This window comes from Phragmites australis, chromosome 9, assembly GCF_958298935.1.
Source record: "Phragmites australis chromosome 9, lpPhrAust1.1, whole genome shotgun sequence".
Lineage (NCBI taxonomy): Eukaryota > Viridiplantae > Streptophyta > Magnoliopsida > Poales > Poaceae > Phragmites > Phragmites australis.
In genome coordinates, this window is record NC_084929.1 from 34629120 (window position 1) to 34652818 (window position 23699).

Below are 23699 nucleotides of genomic sequence, written 5' to 3' on the forward strand. Positions count from 1 at the left end.
TACTCTCGATTTTTTAAATAATATTATCTTTTTAAAAATTGCAAAAATATAATTTAAAATGAAAAAAATGCAGATATAGCTATTTTTTTGTCAGCATTCGGTGTACCGACAAGTAATTCCTTAGGGACCTGTCGCATATGGCATACTAGTTGCTGATATATCTATGTCCCGTAGATGATATTAAAAAAATTATAATTTTTCATATGATCTTAAATAGAAATAATTTTTATATAAAAATTGTACCTATCGATAATATATATAACTTTACAGCTGAACAATTTTATTTTAAACCATTTAAATTCCAAAAAATAACTAGAAATTTTAGATCTAAGATATTACTGGATGGAGCGAGTACTTCCTACAATGAGGTAGGATGTCAAGCTTTTGGAGATCGAGATACCATCCGGTTTTCGTCAATCTGTGTATGTGTGTTTATGCACTAGCGCACCAACGTTCAGGCTAGCAGCCAAACATATGAAGATTGAAGAGCATAATCATATAGTAGAGTGGCAATCTGGTTAATCTGATTCCATACACAATCCTACGTAAAACCAGACAACGCGAAGAAAGATACAACTCGGATTAGCCGAAAATCAAGAAGATTACATGGATTAACTGCGCTCCACTTCCATACACGATCTCACAGCAACGCACACCGCAATCCAACAGCCAATTTCACCGAATCTTCACCCATGCAGCCACGCTCGGCGCATCCTTCGCCACCACGAACACCAGGTAGTACCCCGGCGGCGCCAGCTCCGGCTTGGCCGGCGCGTCGACGGTGACCGCGTAGCTCTGCCCCTCCTCGCTGAACCCGGTGACGGGCAGGATCAGCAGCCGCTGGTTCATGGAGTACCCGTGCGTGGTGAACGGCGGCGCGTACATGGTGACCTTCACGTCGGCCTCGCCCACGGCCTCGGAGGGCGTTGAGAACCGGAACGTGAACGGGGCGCCGTACCGCATCCCGTCCGAAGGCACGGACGCCACGTCGATCTCCGGGCGGTTGGCGGCGAGCTCCTCGCTGAGGTACGGCGGGGAGAACCGCTCGACGCGGACCTCGGTCGGGAAGTCGACGCCGCTGAAGTTGTAGGCCGTGTTGGTGTTGCCGCCGGCCACGAGCACGGTGGCGTCGGGCAGCACGGCGCTGCTGGAGTGGTACATGCGCGCGATTGTCGACGCGGCCAGCGGCCGGAACCGCGACCCTTGCGGCTGCTGCGGGGAGTACAGGACAGGGGTCAGGATCGGCTGCCGCGCGAAGCCCCAGCCCGAGCAGCCCTTGGCCGCGCCGTTCAGCAGCAGCAGGTCGCCGGTGGGAAGGATGAGCATGTCACCCATGACGCGGCCCACGGGCATGTCCTCAGCCTCCCATTGCGCGTCGGGCTTGGCCAAGTTGATGCGGGCGCAGTCGCGGAGCGCGGGCTGGAACGTGTTGTTCTCGCCGAACTTGAAGGCCGTCTTGAGAGACCCGCCGCAGATGATGACCTCCGGCTCGGGGTCGCCGCTGGCGTTGCGGAGGTCGAGCGGGAGGAGCGCGGACATGGCGGAAGCGGGGTAGTTCCGCCCCCCGCCTGCGAGCTTGGGGAGCTCGCGCACGACCTTGCCGATCCTGGGGTCGAAGATGACGGAGCGGTCGTTGGCGAAGACGAACAAGTTGCCATCGGGGAGGAGGTTCACGAACGGGTAGAGGTTGTTCTCCACGTCGTCGGTGGTCTCGCGGAGGAGCGGCATGGGGACGGCCTTGTCGTTCGTCTCCCCCGGCGCCGGGACGAACTCATAGCTGAATGCGCGCCGGCCGCCGAACACGATGAACCGGCCGTCCGGGAGCACGTGCTGCGTCGCGTACCATCTCCCCTCGGCGAAGCTGTTGGGGTGCTCCAACCAGTCACAGGTGTCGCACGGGCTGAGGTACCTGACGGCCTTCTCGCCCTCGAAGTAGCCGCCGGTTTGCACCAGGTTGCCGTCCGCGTCGAAAGCGCCTGACGAGCACCAAGTGTCCGTCTGGATCTGTGCATGCCATGCCATTAAAACTCGGTTCGTGCACGGTCGACATTGACATGCCAGCCAGGGAGCCATGCATGAATGATGCAAGATGCGGCATGCAAACCTTGAGCGAGCGGAGGCCGCCGTTGTTATAGTCGAACTCCACGGCGTGCGCCCAGCAGTCCATGGTGCCCTGCTGCTTGGCGCGCGAGTCGATGCGGCAGTTGTCCTGGGGCAGCCGCATGAGCGACCGGCCGGTGGTGGTGGTGTCGAACATGATGGCCTTGCCGTGGCGCATGACAACCATGTGCATGGCCGACACACCGGAGTTCTCGCTGACGATGGTCCATGCGCCGGCGCGCCCGGCGCCGTCGTCCACGGCGAGCTCTACCGTGTCCTTGGCGGCCTTGGTGGGCGGGCCCGATGGCGGCACCCTGGTGAGGCCGGTGGCCGTGGCCGGCGCGGCGCCCTGCTCCTCCTGCTCCGTCTCCGTGGGCACCGCCTGCTCCTGCGAGCCGTCGAAGGCGTTCTGGAAGTAGTCGCTCTCGGAGCGCGGGCGGAAGATATTGAAGAGATCAAAGAACGCCTCGCCGGAGGAGGCGAGGAGGAGGAGCGCCACAGCGAAGACCGCGGCGCGGAGGAGGGACCCCATAATGATGGCTACGGCGGTGAGGTCGAGGAGCTGGTCCCTCCCTTCCCCCCTTCCGTGACCGGCCTGGCTAGAGAAGGATCGCGCGCTCCCTCCCTCCTCAGCGTGCTCATCTTTTTATTGGAAGTGCCTTCAATTCCAGCGCCTAAATTTGGGTCTTCTTCATTTCTCTGGCCGCGGCCTCGACCCCGTTGGCTGTGCAAATAGCTGGCGCCGAGCGCTGCCGGGGGCGATATTCAAGTGTAGCGAGCCACGTGGTCGTTGCTCCCGCCAGCCCGAAGGGGCTGCCATCTGTTCCGGCCGGGCTCTCGGCGCACCGTGCTCTGTTCTGTCACGGTCGTCTCGTGCACGAGACAGACAGAACCGTGCTCCGGTTTTTTTTAAGCCTCAGCACTAGATAGACGTGTAGTATCTGAGCATACGCCACATTCTATATATACATATCTTATATACACTTAAAGATCTGCATTATATACACATGCCTACTGAAAATAATTACGAAGCCTTTTACTTTGCTAGCGACGGGTACATGATGTTTGTTTATGGTCTACGAACGCTTAAGCTATTCGAAATAAATTACTCCTTCACTCTAAAGGGCATGCGAGGGAGGGTTCTAACCCTACCGGTTCGGCTCACAACTGGAACGGTACCACCGTGCTCTGGTTGGGAGAGGGGAGCGCAACCGGAGCAAATTGGGCCAATGGCCCATTTAAGCTTGGTTTGGTTTGGCATTTTCATGCATTCGGGCTAGTCATTATGAAAGGAGGGACGATGGCCAACTGCAGCTTCAGCTGGCCTTGCGCTGCTCCAGCAAGGGGACGACGGCCCACTAGTCTGTTTTGGCTCGGCTCTCCTAAATGGAGGTTTTGGATGGCCCGCTCAGCTGAAAGAGTTGGAATTTTTATACATTTTTTAATATATGTATAATTAGGTGCTTGTTTCAAAAATTGCACTTCTAACTTAGTTGGAACGGCAACAGTAGGTTACAAGTGTAATATTGAAAATATATATTAAAAATTCAAAGAGTCGCGGGCTAGTGAAGCCTAGCAGAGCAATGTAGCGGTGCGACCGTACCGACATGCGCTCTCGGCCACACTACCTACGAGGGAGGCACCGGTTGGCACGGTCCCAGCCATGGGGCGCCAACGTTTGTTTGGCCACTGCTAGCCACATCTACTGCACATGTTGCGTGAAAACCGATGTGAATCGATATGTTTGGTAAAGCTTCAACTCTAAGTTTTTTAGTGCTGGTTATTCCTACCTTTAAATTTTTTTGAAGCTAAAGCTATAGACAGTTTGAGAATTTTTGATTGAGACATCTTGTTCTTATTTTGGATTAAAAATAGATATTTAAACCTATCAGGGGATAACCCTTAACCGTTAATCTGGGGTATACCGGTCGATTGGCGTATTGATACACATTTCTTGAGGTTGGATCTAATGGACTCAAGAACACAAAGATTTTATTCATGTTTAGATCTCCCGTATGATAATAGACATATATCCTATGTATTTTCTTATAGATTGGATGAACTTGTTATAGAATATATTTTTCAATATTCTACAAGTCGGATCCTCCCTTTTATATAACAAGAGAGAAGATGCATATACAAACTGATCATACTAAACTCTGTGGCAGACATACACCTAACAAAGCCAACTACTCCTAGCTTATCATCATGACAGATATATACGTCCGTCTTGCTCTGGTCGTCCTGCAATGTGAGAAACCGTCCAAATAGCATTCTAATTAATCATTAAGTTGATCATTTTCATAATTACGTCTGTAATGATTAGACAGAATATCATTCCAGTAGTCCCGACATATGTTTTGGGACCAAGATCGAAAGACACACCTTTCTAACATATATCATCACAACAAATCTTAATAAAGAACGAATAATAAAATTATATTACAAGTATTTAAGTATTAACAATTTTCGATAATTTACAATAAAAAGAGAGAGCTAGTGAGACAATAAAACAGATCACCCCTAGCCAAAAGAGAAACTACACAGCGGAAGACAAAATCTATTAAAAAAAGATATGTGGAGTCATATGCCCTTAGGTTCCACCCAAAATAACATCACACAAGTAGTTTACACTACTCATCCCGCCACCTACCTCGGAGGGCATGAAGTAGCCGAGCAATACCTCCCCCACGTCGATAGGACCTAAAAGAGCAGCGTGAGTACGAAGGTATTCACAAGACTTAATCCATATTGGGTACATATAAATAACCCGACTCCAAGGATAATACATTTGGACGAATTAGCAAGGATCGGCCATAAGGTTAAGTAAAGTTCAAATGCAAAAGCAGTTTTAACACAAATATATGAGCATCTATTCTTAACCACATACACCTTTCTATCATGTAATCCTCAATATGAACCTATATATAACTGGAACTATCATAACATATCCGTAATAGAATCATCTCAACATACCATACCATATTATCCCATATTCGTAACTCTACGACTACTGCAAATAGAAAAAAGCATGCTCATAACCGAGAACGTGATAATTCAAATTGTTCTTATACCCTGCAGGGAGGTACATCTTTACCCACACGACTCGATGACCATTTGGCTTGCTTGACCACACAGACCTACACAATGGGGTACTCGTATCAACCTTTTTCACACCCAGAACTACTCAATTGCACATACCCTTATGGTACCAAGATTACCGCGAGCGTGTCACAGACACCTCTGGCTCCCCGCCACCTTGCTTTTCCTTTTTTTCTCTTACGTGTCATAGGGCTGCAAGGCAAGCATCAGCACGACATATGATAATCGGATTATCTTACCATTAGATCGATATGTGGTTAATACGAAAAGTGCTAGAGCCAACTGCAACAATAGTCGTTGCTTAAACGATGCAAGCGATCTATGACATTCGGGTTCCTCTCCTGACCTACCCCTAGCATCGCCCACATCTCGCCTCATCCTCACTACTCATCCATCCCAATATTATTATTATTATGAACCATAAGTAAGCTCTAAGCTCACGAGCAATGATTAAACCATCACTTGACTTCTACCGATGACATATGCATTGCTAAGTATTTCGGTTAACCTTTAAAGTTAGATATCAACATTATCTTATATATGTTACAAGGATAAGGATTAACAACAATATCAATGTTAAGGTAATACATCAACATAGGTTCTACCCATATCACCTGACTCTGGAACGCTAAACATGCAAATATACATAAAACATAATTTATCATATTATACACAATCGATCCAAAGTAGTAGCTTGAGTATGTTTAGATACTTGCTTTGCTACTCCGGCGCTTGCCTGACACTACCTGCACAGCACTCATAGAACTTCAGTGGTCCGATATTACCTTCAACTACTTGGATCGTCGACGCGACACTCTCTAAATGAATCAAGAATGCATCGCATAAATAAATGAACAATGGAAAAGTGTGCATATGATGCATGCTCAACACAATAATAAAAGTATCATGCTTCGAAAACATTCGCAAAGGAACGCTAAACAATCCAGGTTAGAGAAGGTTTAAAACTCGGATAAGAACACCTATGTGCATAAAGCTTGGAGCTACTGGTAGTCAGGCCGACGATATAGTGCGCGCGCCTTACACACTTGGCCAGGTGGAAGGGCGTGAGCGTGGTACTTTTATTTTTATATTTTCCTAATATGAACAATTAAATAAATAGCCATCTCATGAAAAGATTTGCAAAAATATATTTCTACCATTCTCTAATAAGACGGTTAGGCCCTTACCGTTCTCTGAGAGGGTGGTAAGCTTTCACCCATACGTGAATGACCCTTAACGCTCTCTGATTTGATGGCTAGGCCCTTACCGCAATATGAGCAAGACTCGGCAGGAGTACGATTTATGGCTCTGATTCTGCTCTCATCTTCTCTATTTAAAATAATAGTCTTCTATTACTAAAAAATTATATAACTTTTTATACGTGTTTCATAATCCATATGCAACTCATTTTAATTGTATTCCTAAAAAAGTCTGTGTAGAATTTAAACTAAAATTCTTAAAAAATGTTACTTTTATAACTTCTAATAATTGTTAGGGTCTTAAATAAGTTTCCAAAAATATGAAAAAATTCACTAATATTTTTCTTATGTAATGGACTAATTTCTAAAATTATTTCTAGCCCTAGTTTATACGGTGAAAAAGTGAGTTCCTTTGTAATACTTTATTTATATGTATTTTTATCATTTCATGTATTCAAATTGAATTAAAAGAAGAATATCACACAGTTTACAGTTTTTAAGTAAAATTAGGAGAGTTTTGTCAAACAATAGTTTACAGTTTTTAGTTTTCAGAGTGATTTTATAAGAGTAATTAACTAAAATGAACTAGATGTTGGGAGCTAAAAAAACTCGATCCCCCTGATTCACTTCTCCCTTAAAATCATTTTCTTCGTAGGGTTTACCATAAAATATCGCTAGAGAATAACTTTAAGCTACATAATTACTTTCCACAGAGAATTATTTCCATCAGACAATTTAAATTAGAAAGAGCTCCACCAAATATACCTATAGAAGTGCAAGTGTCTGGCTGGGGAGCTGTAACTTGTCGGGAGACTGTTTGGTTGTGATCCTAAGTTTTTTTTATTACATTTTCTAACTTAAATAATTAAATAAATAGATTCAGAATGAAAAGATTTACAATAATAGACACCTACCGCCTGCCACCCTTTCAGAGGACGGTAAGCATGCCACAGTGGTACGGCTAGGTCTTACCGCCTTCTCCTTGGGCGTTTAGGCTTTACCGCCTGTTGAGAGAGCAGGTAGCACCGTCATGAACAGTGCCCTATGACGAACAATACTTCACGTTTATTTTCCCCCTATCTTCTCTATTTAAAATAGTAGTCTTCTATTGCTCCAAAAATTCTAAACATTTTGTACGTGTTCCATAATTCATGTGTAACCTATTTTAATTAGATTCACCTAAAAAGCCTATGTAGAATTTAAACTAAAATTCTCCAAAAAAATCTACTTTTATAACTTCTAAGTAATTGTTAGGGCATCAAATAAATTCCCAAAAATCTGAAAAATTTACTAATATTCTTCTTATGTGATGAAATAATTTTTAACCGTCTACTAACCGTCTAATGAGAGGGTGGTAAGATCTAGCGGTAGACATCTATTATTATAATTTTTTTTATCCAAAGTCTATTTATCTAATTATTTAAGTTAGAAAATGTAAAAACAAACTCTGCGATCCTGGCCACTGCCTGTGCTGCCCAGGCCCAGGCCCAGGTCGCCTGGCTCCGGAACGCTGCGACGGCCCGATGATTCATCGCTAATCACGTGTTGTTCTCACTATTGCAGTGCACCAAGACAAACGCTACCGCCTTGCTTACTTTTGGCCATGATGGGTATGCTACTGCAGCAATAAAAATGGGTTGTTTGATTGTTTCTAAGCTTTGCGGACTATCCACTTGTTGCCTTCTGATTCTTTTTTTTTTCGATTTCTTTTGGATACGCAATGACCCGTATGGACAATATACGGATGACAGTGCAATGTACAAGAGTTTGGATTTTCTTCTTTTGGATATAGAATGACCCGTATGGACGATATACGGATGACAGTGCAATCTACAAGAGTAGATTTTTCTAAAATAAATTATCATTTATTCCAAAAGCTTATTAGTTGAATTATTGTTACATATAATTACCTTAGGATTCTATAACCGAATTAATAAAGGATAACACTATTTCAAATGTTCCTAGGCACAGTCACCAACCAAACACTCAACTCGAGACTTGACCAGGCAAAAAAACATCAAGACCTCAGGCTACTTTTTTTTTTTAAAAAAAAGGCTTGATTATTTGCCACTGCCCTAATTTTATTGGGGACCATAAATCGGCTGATTCCACAGAAATTCGTCTCGGACGGAGCTTCAACCTGGAACTGACCATTCGGTCGCAGGCTAGTTCGCGGACCTCATGCTACTTTCAGGCATGACTTTTTCTCAAGCACGTTCACAGGGCTCCAACCAAATATACCCTTAGGTGGTGTTTGGATATGTAATGGGTATGGGAAATGAAAATGAGGTAGGATGCATAGAGGTGAGTATGGGTTAGGGTTATACAAATATTTTCCATTCCATTGTTTGGTATGGATTGGGTTTGGTTTGGGATATAATATTTTATATGACCATAATACCCTTTTCCAAAAGAAGAGGACCGTATACATATAGATGGCAGTTTTGTATTTTCTCAATTATTTTTATTTCTTTACTCCACCGCAACCCACCATCTCCTTCGGGAATGAAATGTTAAGAGATGAGGCCTCATATCCTATTCCCAAATGAACTCAAATTTCCTAAACCTTATATCCAAACATTAGATTAGATCTAACCCACCACTTATTTCCCATTCCCAACCTATCCATATATATCTCCGTATCCAAACACCACCTTAAAGCTTCTCCATTGGTATAATGGCGCCGGAAGATGTCGAGAAAGAGAGCGGTGGAGCAATAGCATGGCGAGGAAGAGAGCGGTGGAGCAATAGCATGGCGAGAGCCCATCATCGGCAAATGAGTACGCACGGTCGCAGAGAGTCCATCATCGGCAAATGAGTACGCACCAATTAAGGGCATACAGATTGACAAGTTAGCCGCGATTAGTTTCTTGAGTTTACCGTCCAAGTTCATGCGTATTATTCTTTCTTCGATCGATCTGCGAAAAGGTTGGCAAGGAGAGTAGCATCTTTCGTCTCTCGGAGTCTCGGTCGATGGCCGCAAGATACAAAATACGTGCGTGCGTACGGGACTGTCGATGCATGTAAGGCGGTGGCACAACAAGGTCCACTCGTGCTGATAATTTTAGAAGACTCGATCGGTCTAGATCATCTATAGGAGGACCCTTTGCAAGAGCACGGGTACCCAGTGCAACTTGCTTGCAACAAGCAGGCATATATATATGTACTGGCATTCTGCCATTCTGGCATCACGATTACATGATTAAGGTTTATAAACATATAGATATCGATGCCATATTTAACTCAGAAAAGGCCTCCTTTAATCTTGGCGGTTGAGAGACATGAGAGAGCTAGGCGTACGTTTTGAGCAACTTGCAGTACTGGCGCGTCCCTTTCCGCATGCACAACTCAATTAGCAACACATGCATGCGATGATTAATCATATCATTAGCTAGTTTAAAACTACAGCTTGATATTTGCAAAAGCTGATTGATCCGCGTAGACAGCACAGAGAGCTTCTGTCATTGTCTATTAATTGTTGGATTGCTGTACTCTTCTTATTACGTACAGATACAGCAGATACGACTGAAGATTGAGAGGGTGGTGCATGCTGCTGCGTATCAACAAGAATTAATATTCTGTAGCCTTTTATCGCTAGCTATCGACCATGCACAAGAAAGGCCAGGCATGAAGAACAATATCCTGATATTGGTTAGGCGTCAGATTAGTATTGTATATCACCATTATTTTGTGATCTCGCGTAGCCTCTTTTCCTTGGAAAAGAAGCTGGGGCATTGATGTTTTTGTTTGTCTTCGCCTGTAGAAAAATGTTTTTTTGTCAATCCAAGCATTATTAGTTACTCATGTACTATTTATTAATTGATTAACAAGACGAAGAGAATGATGATAAAAGCATGTCTAGTTTGAGAGATCACAGCACTACAGCACAGCTGATGAATTGCGTGATATATATTGACATCTTGCTCTTACGTATCTGTACAAATAGCTGACTCTGTAACTTCTTCAGATTAAAGGTGAAAATTCATTCACTAGCAGAGTAAACACAACTAGAGATTACATTTCATTCAATTTTTTTTTTGAAGGAAAACATAATCACATCCATACTTGTACAATAACTAGTGGCGAATGCATGCATATATGAACTGCACCATATATATATGTTTCCAAGGTGTAAACATCTATGAATACCTGTACATATATTCACTGATCAAATTCATAGCTAGCTGGCTAGCGTCAGATAGAACTTAACAATGCTTATAATGTTTACACAGGTGATAGCTAGAACGCGACTCATGTTTCTCTCAACGACCATAATTTTCTGTTGGTTTCGGGATAGAAAAGCATAATTTTTCTCAACTTCTGATACAAATGCCTCCTTGGCACCTTGCACTAATCTGAAGTCTTGAAAGCATGGAAGGATAATACTCGCCATATCATATGCTAGCAGATACAAGACCTAAGCCTCCACAGATGCAGACACACCTGCAGGTATCTGTACATCTCTGGACAGCAGTACGTGAAGTACACCTCCTAGCACACCAGACGACATCACGTGGAAGCTAACTCAACATGGCGAGTGCACGGTGGCCTCGGCATATCGAGCCCAGTTCGTAGCTCCGCCGGCTCTACCTACGAGACTCTGATTTGGAAGGCGTGGACGCCTCCAAAATACAAATTCTTTCGTATGGCTGGAGCTAAAACACCGGACGCCGCTAATTAGCACGCGCCAGGACGCCAGCATGCGAATCTCCTGACAGCCCCTCGCTCTTCCCTTTGGTAGAAAAAAAATCTCCCGTGTCTTTCTATTTTTGAAAAAGTTTGCATGGAAAAAATTTGGCTAAAAAAGTTTTGAGAAAAAACTAACGAGAAAAGTTTATTCAGAAGTTTTGGGGAAAAGTTTTCAGAAAATATTACATAGCCTCCTGCTACAGTAAAAAGTTCTTTTTGCACGTGCGCGCCAAGGGACAGCTCTTGAACCTCCCCGACAGCCTAGTACTTTTTTTTTGGAAAGTTTTTTCCTCCACAACTTTCTTTTTTTTAGCTTAAAAAACTTTTCTAGCTCAATAGTTTTGAGATAAAAGTTATTGAGAAAAAGTTTTTTTAAAAAAAGTCATTAAGAAATAGTTTTTTTTGCGCCACAACTTGGCCTATTACGTGGGCCACGTGTGATACATGAGTTGATTGCTCGTAGACGCACGTGAATCAGGATTTTTATAAAAAAAACTATATATGAACATCAAACAGACTAGAATTAATGGGATGACCACACAACCCCTCATACCCCCTATGCCGCCAAATGCAAGAAATAGCGCACCATCTCCTAGCTGAATGTAGATACTGTTAGGAATAAAAGGTAGTAACCATGCACCATTAATCTCTCTTCTTATGATAAACTTTGAGGACAGTTTCAACCAACAGTTAGCGGCGGAATAAACAACACAATATGCACAAGTGACAATTATTTACATAGAAAACGTCATACAATCAAGAGAAGTAAAAATCCATAGACCATGGGGCAATCAGCCTACTTCTAACCTTTTCCACTGTAGAGCGATAATAGATACAAATAGTCTTCTCTACAACCTCCAGGTACACCACAATATCAGCAACACCAACAAAATAATCACAACCTAGGTATAACAACAATACCAATAACACTAAAGCAAGATATGACCAGACTAGCACTTTTAGCTAAACAGAGAAGACTGCATTCTGTCTCATTCGGAGTTCAGATCACACCGAGCAAACCACATATCTAAATTCATTCAAACTTGGCAGAACTGTAGATCAATGAGTCCTCCACGAACTTACCAAAAATCAGCTAAATTGGACACCGTTTGACCCCTCAAACCGAGCTTGTGCCAAAACTGTGCACTGTTGAATCCGCTGCTAACAGAGCTGTCAAACTTCAGCTCAAATCTTGTGCTCCACTAACCAAATATTCAATTCAACCGTACAAATCAGAGATCTACAAGTGTCAAACGATCTCATCAAGTTTGATACTGATTCAACCACGTTTTTAGCTTCTGATCACAAGATTGATAAAGGTTGCATAAGACACACTGATCTGGACAGCAAGCCTTTTCTTCTCATCTCGTCTCTCCTTTGGTCGTTCTATAGATGTTACTCTCTCTCTCTCTCTCTCACCTACTACACAACTGTCTCTCTCTCAACCTGAACTAAGGTGAGAGGCTAGGGTTTTCACCTACCCCCTTCACATAAGAGGATGTATCTCCGGCGTCCATCACGACGGCAATCAACGGCTCACACGCACAGGGCCATGTTGGCTTTTAGGTTATTAGTTTCTTCATTTGGAGGGACATTGGACCCAACAAATACAACAAGATGATTTAGGCCTCCATTGCCACATAGACCTCCCAACCACATATAAATCCCTTAGCATGGCCGCCCAGCGAAAATACTCACGAATGGTAGACCAATATTGTTTCAACCGGTAACACACCAAGAAAGGAGAGCTGAGAACGCTAATCATCCTAATTTCATGGGAAATATGGAAGGAGAGTAACTCAAGGGTATTCCAACATCGAGATGCCCCGCCAGAGACACTATTTGCAAAGATCAAGGAGGCATGGTCTTGGCCATAGCCGGAGCGAGGCATCTAGCACCTCTATTAGCTAGAGAGAGAGTAACCTTCTGTACTTATTAAGAAAAATTGTATTCTCTATCAATGAAATAGACACACAATCTCGTGTTTGTTCGTTCAAAAATAAAACAGGCAAGCCCACAGTTAACAGAGAGCATGGCCATCAAAATATGCAATGAGCACGCACAACCTGCTTCATGCATGCCAACTTTCCATGGTGTCAAACATACATGGAGCATTAACCATCAGCACTAGCTAGACCTATGGTCTTCTCCTTTGTTCTGATTTCGCATCAGCAAAATTCTGAAGTAATGGCAGTACGTGCCAGAGATATAGACTTGCACCACTACTCTCTTCTGAACTCAGCAATATAATGCGGATGAGTATACATACTTGCAACATCACGGTGAAAAAGAACTAATTCTATGCTACCAAAGTATACACAATGTACATATCAACTAGCTAGCCAGCATATCACCAAATCCCGGTACTTGATCAGTTCAGTTCAGTAACTCAATTACACACCGACACACCGTGTCTTAAAGAATTGCGCATATGCATATCTTTTTTTCTTATGATCGATGTGCATGCATTACACGCAAGACTGAAAGTCTTTAGTTCTTGTGGCAGAAATAACCAGGGAACTTAACTGCAAGGTAGAGCCACAGAAGGCATATTTTGGATCATAGCTTGAGCTCAAGATCCACCTCTTGTTGATCATCTAAGTTCGGCGAGTCTACCGATTGATTTAGATCGTACTGTCTCTTCAAGGAAATGGATTCCTACAAAAGTGAAGTAACGTACACTTCAATAAGTTATCAACAAAACTGAAATTGCACACACACATATTAATACACTTCAAATTAGCATAAGCACCTCAGTTTCGAAGAGAGGCAATGTGACGTTGCTCTGATGGGAGTAATCGTGTGCTTCTGAACCGTAGATAGCGCCATGGTAGTAAGGTGATCTAAATTGAAGGCACATTAGGAAGATGCGCACATGTTACTGCATTGGGTGTTTGGGTCGTCTTTGATATGATCACGAGACAAGATAATGGAGGTAGACGTGAATAAACCTTGTACATGCATGCATGGACGCACCTGATGATGGGATCCGTTTGGAATTCACCATATCTTATGTCTCCTCTCTCTCCATATGCCATCTAATACGTAGTACAAGACACAAGGTTAGGTCACACCACCAGCCGTAAGATATGCAGGCAAGCCAAGGCCATCACGTGCATGGGAGAATAAAACCCTTTGAGCTGCAATGATACTCTCCTGCTCATCTTTTAGGCTTAATTATATTATGCATTCTTGTTCATCTTTTAGGCTCCATGACATATATATCATTCTTTCGCCCGAAGTAATCTATATATACATATGATGCATTCTTGATATAGTAGTATACAAATATGGAAGTACCTCGCAAAAGCATCGGACGAAACAAAATTTAAAAAGGGAATAAGATCATTTTTTTGCTATATAGTAGTATACAAATATGGAAGTACCTCGCAAAAGCATTGGAAACAAAATTTAAAAAGGTCAATAAGATCAATTTTTTGCTAACTTTTCTGATCTCATATCGTAGATTACTCATTCTTTGCTGTTGCACTATATTAATCAACTAAATTATCAGAACAAAAATGCATATATCTCTATTAATCATGGAATTTCGAAATTAATCTGGATACCAAGAAAATAGCAACAATCTCACAAGGCTACCTTTGGTAAATTAATTTGAGTGATCTCTGCTAGTATATAGCAGTGCTTAATCCACAGTTGCCGAACGATTATTCAAAAAAGAAACAATTGCATGTGTACCGCAAGATTTGGACGATGAATTGGGTAGGACGACGAAACACTGATATTAGCATGGAAGGAGGAGGATGGAGACGATGGCAGCGAGTGAGACAATCGCACATCTTCCTGCTCGATCAATCGATTACAAAATCACAAAACAAATCAGAAATTCTAGACTTAAGTATGGCTATACTACTTACGGAACCAAAAATCAAAGAACCAAATGATCACATATATACATATATGCCTGAACGATTACCAAATTGAAGCTACCAGTTCTATGGATAAGAGGTGGCTGGCCAAGAGGGTGGTGCAAGGACTCGGCCATCTCACTTTGTATCCTGATCTTCTCCAGCTGCGCCACGCCGAGGCCTCGCTGCGGCTGCCTCGGCTTGTCAGAGCTGTTGTTGCCGGCTCTTTTGCCCTTCCTGGAGCCAGATGCTCTTCCCCTTCCCCATTCCATGCTGCCCCCAGAGTTGCTAGCACTCATGGATCCCTAGCTAGCCTAGACCTAGAGGACGACCAAGAAATGGGAGCAAGAAAGAAAGGAGAAGCAGGATGGTGTGAAGAAGCCTCTTAAAGTGAAAGGGAGATATCTCCTTTTTTTTAATTGGAATTATTAATTTGATCTATGTAGTGGCATGGTGCTCATTAGCATATTATAATCAGCACCATGTGCCCAAACTCTATCACTAAAACAAAAGGAGAATTTAAATTGAGTTCCATGATTTGATTTGTTCGGGGACAATCTCGGGGGATATCTTTGTCAGAAAAATGCACCCCTGATAACTTTGGAAAGTAATTTACAGTAAGATTCTCAAATTTCCGCAGAAATGGCACATAAACGGAAGTTGCATAAAAAATGTTGTCTGTTAATAAATTAATACAGTTGCGTCCCTTCAAATGTGGCGAAACCACATTAGGCAGGGTGGTGCACATGCACTAGGCTAGAAACAAGTTTTAGCATTAAGTAGCTTATTTTGACCACCTAAAACAACTAAAATCGATAATATTACTTCAAAATTATACATGTGTGCAACACCATCAATTTCTTTCTAGCTTCTCGCCTGCCTCCAATAATGCTGTGAACTGGAAGTCTAGAATCTTGGTACTCTTGATGTGTCAAATATTAGCAAGAGGAAGAAAATTAAGGACCCCACGTATTCGAGGTTGAAATGATGGTGAAGTACTTTAGTACATAGACCTTTGAATCTCCTTTCTTGCTTAATTGGTACAACCAACTCCCTTATGCAGCTCATATATCCATTACATACCACCACTGAACAAAAAGCAACAATATACAACCAAACAATTGGAGAGACATGGAACAACATTCTAAGTGCCGAATCAAAATGGTACAAATAAACTAATAAAGAGATTTGAGGAGAGGAATTAATTTAGTATGTAGTGTCCATAGACCGTAGGGGAGGGAGAGATGATGCGGAGAAAATCTTCTCGGCGATCTCGGGAATCAGAAGCTTCGCTGGTTGCATCATGGATCAGATCAGGCTCATCAGCTAGATCGGACATGGATCACAGTTTAGGTGGAAAGGATCCTCCTTGATCGAACACAACCACATACATATGTGTATCATGGCCACAGGTCCAGGACACCTGCATTTCTTGTTAATATAGTTGCCACTTGCCAGTTGCTACAGTTTCAATCGTAGATTTCTGCTTCACGTGTTGGTTTCGGTCCTCTGGAACTTGCGCAGAAACTAGAAGATCGAACTTGACGAGAAGCAAATCAAGAACAGAAGAAACCAGACCAGAAACAAAGCCAAACGCAGAATAGCAGAAACTCGACTAGAGCAGAAAAACAGAAGAAGAAGATCGATAGTTTTTTGGAGGAATTTATGATTTTATTCGACTTACAAAAACTAGAGATTACAACTCATATTTATAACAACTGCTATCTAGGGATAAACTAAACTCTAAACCGAATCCGATCATCTAATTTTCTGATTCCAACTCTAACTAAACTCGTGCACACTGCACGATCCATAATCATGCACACAAACGAACGACACCCAACCTGTATACCAGCCATATAAGTACTCCTTGGTTCCGTATGATTCAACTCCCCGAGGTACATGCTAGGATTAAGTCCAACATAATCCCCCTAATCCTGACGAGGGTTGAGATCACGAATTCCCAATAGATACTGCATGACCGCCAGCTTCACCATCGGCAATGCCTTCGTCAGAGCGTCGGCTCGCTGCTCCTCTGTGCAGATGATCTCAACCTCAATATGGCCACCTTCAACGCACTAACGAATGAAATAGAATCTGGTGTCAATATGTTTACTGCGTTCGTGAAAAACTGGATTCTCATCAAAACAATCATTGATTTGTTATCAACAAATAATTTGACTGTTTTGGGCTCTTCTCCTGTCAGCTCCTCCAACAGACTTCTAAGCCAAAATGATTGGCATGCCACCGCTATCGCCACCATGAATTCAGCCTCGCATGAAGACATACCGTGACACCAGACTATCATTGATATAGAAAGCCATACCTCTGGTACTCTTCCTGTCATCCATGTCACTGGCCAGATCACTATCAGTGTATCCGGTGATTACTTCTACTCTTCCTCCTCTTGTATACACAAGCCCATAATGAACGGTACCCTTCAAATACCGAAGAATTTGCTTTACTGCCTTGCGATGCACCACTATGGGCTTCTTCATGAATCTGCTTGCCACTCCGATAGCAAATGAAAGGTCATATCTTGTATGGAGTAAATACCTTAGATAACCAATGATGCGATAATATTCAGTTGTATCCACCGGCTGCCCATTTGGATCCTTATGTAGCTGAGTCCTTTGTTCCATAGGGAATTTTATGGAATTGCAATCTAGCATACCGAATTGATCAAGGACCTTCTTCGCATACATTGTTTGCTTGATTGTAATTCGCCCATCTTCTGGTGCTACCTCAATCTCGAGATAGTAATTGAGCAATCCGAGATTGGTCATCTCGAACTCGCTCATCATCTACTGCTTGAATCCTATGATCTCTTCTGGACTTTCTCCTGTCACAATGAGATCATCAACATATACTCCAACTATCACACCTGCAAGACCTAATCCTCTTGTGTATACGGTCTGCTCTTGTGAACATCTGCTAAAACCAATCTGCTTCAAGCTTCTGTCAAGTTGGAGTCCATACAACGTCTTGTTGAGTTTGAGCACACAATGCTCGTTATTCTTCACTACAAAAGCCCTCCAGCTGGGCTACGTATACTTCCTCCTCGAGCTCATCATTTAAGAATGCAATCTTGACATCAAGGTGATGAACTTGCCAACCTCGATTGGCTGCAACAACAAGAATGACATGCACGGTGTCCAGCCTAGCCACCGGCACAAACACTTCTTCGAAATTGATTCCTTGTCGCTGCACATATCGTTTTGTGACCAGCCTTGCCTTGTGCTTAATCACGTCTCCTTCTGTGTTCTTCTTCAATTTATAAACCCATTTGAGTCCAATCGGCTTGTGTCTAGCCGACAACACAATGAGATCCCATGTGTCATTCTTCTATATGGACTCGATCTGCTTGGCCATGGCATCCTCCCAGACCTGCTGCCCAGCTACCTCACGGTAGCAGGATGACTCCTACGTCTCCACGAACATGGCCTCTTCTTCCATGTCTTTATCGAGATCCACCCTTAGAGCATCTCTCATGATGTCATCGACCTTTCGTTAGTGATGCCGCTCCCGCTCGACTGCGATGTGGCTTGGTCATTCGTCGATGATTCAGGGGCCAACGTCACCAGCGGAGTGGAGGGAGATGCTGGAGAGGCTGTTGTCGTGCGTGCATCACCACGTGTCCTGGTTGCTGGCCTTCCTGGCATCATCTTGTCAGCCAGCGGAATCGATGAAGGGTTTGGGTGGACTTGTGCCATAGTTGTCGGCTCACTTGCCAAGCCACACGATAACGGCATAGAGCCACCCTTCGCTGGCTCTGTGCAAAACACCTCCTCGACAGAGAAATCCAATGGATCCCCCTACCAGCGTCTGTGCTCCAACTCCACCCCACGTTTTCTTCAAATTTGACATCACGACTTACATGAATTTTCCCACGTCATGGATCAAAGAGACGGTGGGCCTTACAGTCATCCTCGACGCCAAGATACACCATCGATTGGCTTTAGTGTCAAGCTTCTTCAAGTGTGGTATTATCACCTTCACATGTGTCGTGCAGCCGAACACACAAAGGTGTGCTAGATGTGGCTTCCTTCTGTTCCAAGCCTCGAATGGAGTGTGATTGTCCAACGCCTTCATCGACAAATGGTTCAGTAGATACACCGCGTGTCACACGCCTCTCCACAAAATCTTCCAGGCACATTCATGCTCTTGAGACGAGACCTTGCCATCACCATCGTTGTTCTGTTCCTTTGCTCTACCATGCCGTTTTGTTGTGGCGTGTATGGTGTGGTGAGATGTCACTCGATCTTGACCTTCTCGCACAACCAGGTGAACTCAGCAGAGAGGAATTCTCTGCCACAATCAGTCCTCAACGTCTTAACATGCTGCCCGCTTGTGTTCTCGGCCTACAACTTGAATCTTCTGAACATGGAGTAGGTTTGATCCTTCGACTTGATCATATACACCGACATCCATCGAGTGAAGTCATTAACAATTAACATGAAATAACTATTACTGACGAGAGTCAAAGGTGTAATTAGATCACACATGTCAGCATGTAGCAGCTCGAGCGGTTCCTTCGCTTTGTAAGTTGCCATCGCCGGGAATGGTTGCCTCGCCACCAAACACCCTTGACATAGCTGGTTTGGGTGTGTGATCGGCGGCACTCCCGCCGCCATCTCCTTGTCAATGAGTTGCTTCATGGCAGTGAAATTGACGTGGTCGAGCCTCACATACCAGAGCCACGTCGGGTCCTCAAGACTTGCTAAGAAACACACCAACGTCGCTGGATGAAGCTCGATCTTATAGAGGCGATTTGGAGTTTGCCTCACCTTCATCAACAAATATGCAAGTCTTCTATCATACACATATAAATATTCGGCTTCCATAATCAACTTATGTCCAACTTCAGTGAGTTGTTCAAGGCTGATGATATTGCTACAATATCGGGGAATGTAGTAGACCTCCTGCATCAGCCACCGGTCGACGTTCTTGTAGCTAAACACGATATACCCTAAGCCCATAATTTGCACCGGGGAGCCATCCCCAAACTTCACCCTACCGATGACACCTTCATCCAACTCCCTAAAATTTCCTTTGTCACCGGTCATATGGTTGCTAGTTCGTTGTCCAGATACCAGACTTCCGAGTTTGCACCTATCTCTGTGGTGTTGCGTAGCTCCGGCGTTATCTTTTACTCATTTAGCAGTTTGGCTCCCCGCCTGTGCTACCATTCTGGTGTCGGCTCTTTTGACACCGCAGGTAGCAAGGCCGATTCAATGTCATCGGCACAAGTGAGATGTGTCTCCTCCTCCTTCTTCGGTGCCTTGCACTCGGACACGTAATACCCCATATTGTAACAATTATAGCACTTGATGTGGCTTTTGTTGTGGCAAAAAAGCCACCCGAGCCACTCTCCTCGTTATTGCGCGACGTCCCGCCACGACCACCTCTACCACGGCCTTTGCCACGTCCATGACCACCCTGGATGCAGTTGCTGCTATCTACAGGAGTGTGGGATTTCCCCTCATTGCTTGACGAGGAGTCGTTGCTGTTCTTTTTCTGTCGTGCCTGCCACTCGGCCCGAGTGAGCAGGAGTTGGCCGTCGGTGTTGCTGCTGCCATTGGATGCGCGCAGGTGCGCACGCTCTTCATACGTCTTCAGCCTCCCTACAGCTTCCTTGAATGACATGGTGTCAAGGTTGTTGAACTGCTCGATCATGGTGATTACACTGAGGAATTGATTCAGCACAGTGTCGAACAGTTTCTTGACCAATGCATTGCCCCCAGGTTTGCATACCTAACGAACATGTCGTTGAGCTTTCCAGCGTACTAATCCAAGGTCTCTCCCTCCTTCATACACATGGCATCGAATTCACTCTTCAACGTTTGCAGCCGCACATTCTTGACATGATCCGCGCCAACAAACCTTGCCTTGAGACAGTCCCAGACCTCCTTCGCCATTTTCTTCTTCGCCACCTGCATCAGGAAGTCCTCCGGGAGCGCTTGGAAGAGATGCGACCTCGCCTTCTTGTCCTTCTTCTCGTCGACGGCCGCACCGGCCGCTGGATCGACTACATCCCAGAAGTCTTGATCTTCCATCATCGCTTGCACCTGAATTACCCAGCTTGTGTAATTCATCGCTGTCAACTGCGGGTACTAAAATGGCCTACCGCCACTCTCCCACACCGCCTCGCCCTGAGGAATGACAACATCTTCATGAGTTGGTGCCGGCTTTGTTCCGGTGGGTAGCAGGTCGCCGATGCCGGATAATTCGGTGAGCTAGGTTGTGCGTGTCCTGTAAGGCTCTGATACCATATGTTGGTTTTAGTCCTCTAAAACTTGCACAAGAACTAGAAGATCGAACTTGACGAGAAGCAAATCAAGGATAAAAGAAATCAAATGGGAAACAAGCCAAACGCCGAATAGTAGAAACTCGATGAGAACACGAAAAATAGAAGAAGAAGATCAATAGCTTTCTGGAGGAATGTACGACTCTATTCAACTTAAAAAAAAAACTAGAGATTATAACTCATATTTATAGCAATTACTACCTGAAGATAAACCGATCTCTAAACCGAATCGGATCCTCCAATTTTCAAATTCCAACTCTAACTAAACTCGTGCACATTGATCCATAATCCTGCACACAAACGAATGACACCTTACCCGTATACGAGCCATCTAGTACTCATTGCTTCTGTGTGATTCAACTCGCAAGGCCCACGCTAGGATTAAGTCTAACATCACGTGCGGCCCCTGGATCTCCTTCCTGTGCCGATCAATGATAATATGCATCGAAAATTGATGGTCTAGAGCTAGAAAATCTCATAAGATATATAATGCAGCATTAGCTTTACAACGCGTGCAAACTGCTGCAGGAACAGCAACAGACGATATGCAAAAGTACACGCGCGGCATCAACCAATTAATAATCAGATTATTTTTTTATTAAGTAAACAAAAGGATATGTTGAGATTTAAAGCATCCGATCTTCGCGAATGAACTCCTTAAAGGGAACATCACCTAACTCTTGGAAGGCTGGCTTAGGCTAATTAGCTAAATGGGTAGGGAGTTTTCTGAGCAATGTGGTTTAGAAAATAGCAACACGCTGTGCATGCATGATGCTCCTCCATATTTTAGTTGAATGTGTAGAAGCTTTTCGAGACTAATTACGGCTGTTTTTAATTAAATAAAATGCAGTTGCTTTCATAGCAAAGAAGGCCCCCCCTGCTAGCTAAGATACTACTAAGATAGTACTAAGATAGTCCTACTTCCACTGCTCCTATCTTCAGAAACTTCAGTCCGGCCGGCCTAGATGTGTAGAAAAGCTGAAACAAGATCTATGTATAATAATCAAGATGTTACTTTTTATCATTCAGAAAAAAGTAGGCTTGATCAAATTTATTTAGGGTCTGTTTGTTTCAGCTGGAGATTTTGAAAAGCAGCTTATAGAAGCTAGGTTGTGAAAAGCTGGACTGTAAAAAGCTGGATTGTGAAAAGCTTTTTTATTGTAGATTTTAAAAAAATTTGATGGACAGTTTAGTAAAATGGATTTTCACAATCTATCAAAAATTGAGAAAAACCAGCTTCTCAGATTCTCACAATCCAACCAGCAGATTTTAAAAAACTATAACCAAAAGCTGTCTGTTTGTTTCAGCTTCGAATTGTAAAAGCTGAAAGTCACAACCCGAAGCTGAAACAAACAGACCCTTTGATTAACCTAACTGGGCCAAAGAATCACAGTACGTGCTTGCATGCCAGCGTCCAAAAGGAAGTTCTTCCAACCCACTGAGTGCAAAGTTAGCTAAGAAAATGCTATTGATTAAGTTCAGGCCGCGTGAGCACCAAATAAAAGGATGATCAAGAAATCCATTTCTTATTATTCCTTCGTTTGGGTCATGTATATATACTTTATGACATTCTTAACCTGCAGCTGCTGCAGTTAGCTGTTCCATAGTTTAATCACATTTGACAAATTGACTGTCCTTAACGTTGCAATCTAAGATGGTATGAGTTGATAAGCACATGTGGACATGGATTGGCCATACGTCTTGCGCTTTGCTGTCACGCTAATCACCTTGTATATATCCAGCTTATTAGCTTGGAGTTTAAGCATTCAATTTTTTTAAAAAAGGAAGGAAAGTGGAAGAAAGAAAAAAGAATCACAAATTCTCTGCTACCCAGTGAATATCCAAAGGAAGAATGTCGATAGTGGCAAGCAAGTATTACGGTGACGGGTAGAGCCATTGACTAATGTAGTGATGCTAGCCTCTGATGCCCTTGTCTGATAGCTACATGTCACATAGATATAATTCTTCTGAAGTGTTCATATCACACATAATTGGGTGGCATTATCCGTGCATCAACCGTGCATGCTTATTAGCTGTCGTAATATTCCATCCGTCAGTCGAACCCTTCGTGGCAGCAATCACGTCAAGTTTTAATAAATCCATAGGATTGAACGTTGCCGCGTTGCTTGGAGCAAAAGCGAGCACAATCAGACCAAGCAAACAAGCCCACGAACCCATGAAACCAATGCGACCAGTGTGCGATTTCATGGACCGTTGGATCCTTTCAAGAAAAATAATAAGGCCCTGGCCATCGATTCGCGTTTGGACGGCACTTGTCTATCTTTTTCTCTAGCTCACGTAATCGCTCTCACAGTGCTACCCTATTCCACCCACCTTTGGACGCTCTTTCGCTGTTAGATCCACGCCCACCACTTACCGTCGCGCTAACCTAGCTCCGTCGGATTGCATCCTTGCCTCCCCGCCATTGGCACT

At 43.8% G+C, this 23699-nt stretch overlaps 2 protein-coding genes across 3 annotated transcripts; both read right to left on the minus strand.

The window, feature by feature from the left end:
• Positions 1–675: 675 nt before the first annotated feature.
• On the minus strand, positions 676–2703 carry LOC133929905 (aldehyde oxidase GLOX-like). The gene is made up of 2 exons (XM_062376661.1): positions 2105–2703; positions 676–2004 (listed from the first exon to the last, which is right to left on the minus strand). The coding sequence occupies exons 1-2, from the start codon at positions 2630–2632 to the stop codon at positions 676–678; spliced, it is 1857 nt and encodes a 618-aa protein (XP_062232645.1). The 5' UTR covers positions 2633–2703.
• Positions 2704–13083: 10380 nt separating this feature from the next.
• Positions 13084–15302, minus strand: LOC133929906 (protein SPEAR1-like). 2 transcript variants are annotated; one of them, XM_062376662.1, is made up of 5 exons: positions 15028–15302; positions 14790–14894; positions 14067–14128; positions 13843–13933; positions 13084–13748 (listed from the first exon to the last, which is right to left on the minus strand). In XM_062376662.1, exons 1-5 carry the CDS (start codon positions 15256–15258, stop codon positions 13650–13652), a joined length of 588 nt encoding a protein of 195 aa, XP_062232646.1. In that variant the 5' UTR covers positions 15259–15302; the 3' UTR covers positions 13084–13649. The 2 variants fall into 2 exon arrangements, with proteins under 2 accessions (XP_062232646.1, XP_062232647.1); XM_062376663.1 differs by having other exon boundaries at positions 14042–14128.
• Positions 15303–23699: the final 8397 nt, after the last annotated feature.

What these genes read in the sequence shown, in the direction of transcription:
- LOC133929905 (XM_062376661.1), bottom strand. Translation starts at nt 2,632, where the DNA reads ATGGGGTCCCTCCTCCGCGCCGCGGTCTTCGCTGTGGCGCTCCTCCTC. An exon ending in GCGGCCTCCGCTCGCTCAAG is followed by an intron (nt 2,005 to 2,104) that starts GTTTGCATGCCG and finishes TGGCATGCACAG; the next exon opens with ATCCAGACGGACACTTGGTG.
- LOC133929906 (XM_062376662.1), bottom strand. Translation starts at nt 15,258, where the DNA reads ATGAGTGCTAGCAACTCTGGGGGCAGCATGGAATGGGGAAGGGGAAGA. An exon ending in CAAACGGATCCCATCATCAG is followed by an intron (nt 13,934 to 14,066) that starts GTGCGTCCATGC and finishes CCTTCAATTTAG; the next exon opens with ATCACCTTACTACCATGGCG. An exon ending in TGCCTCTCTTCGAAACTGAG is followed by an intron (nt 13,749 to 13,842) that starts GTGCTTATGCTA and finishes TCACTTTTGTAG; the next exon opens with GAATCCATTTCCTTGAAGAG.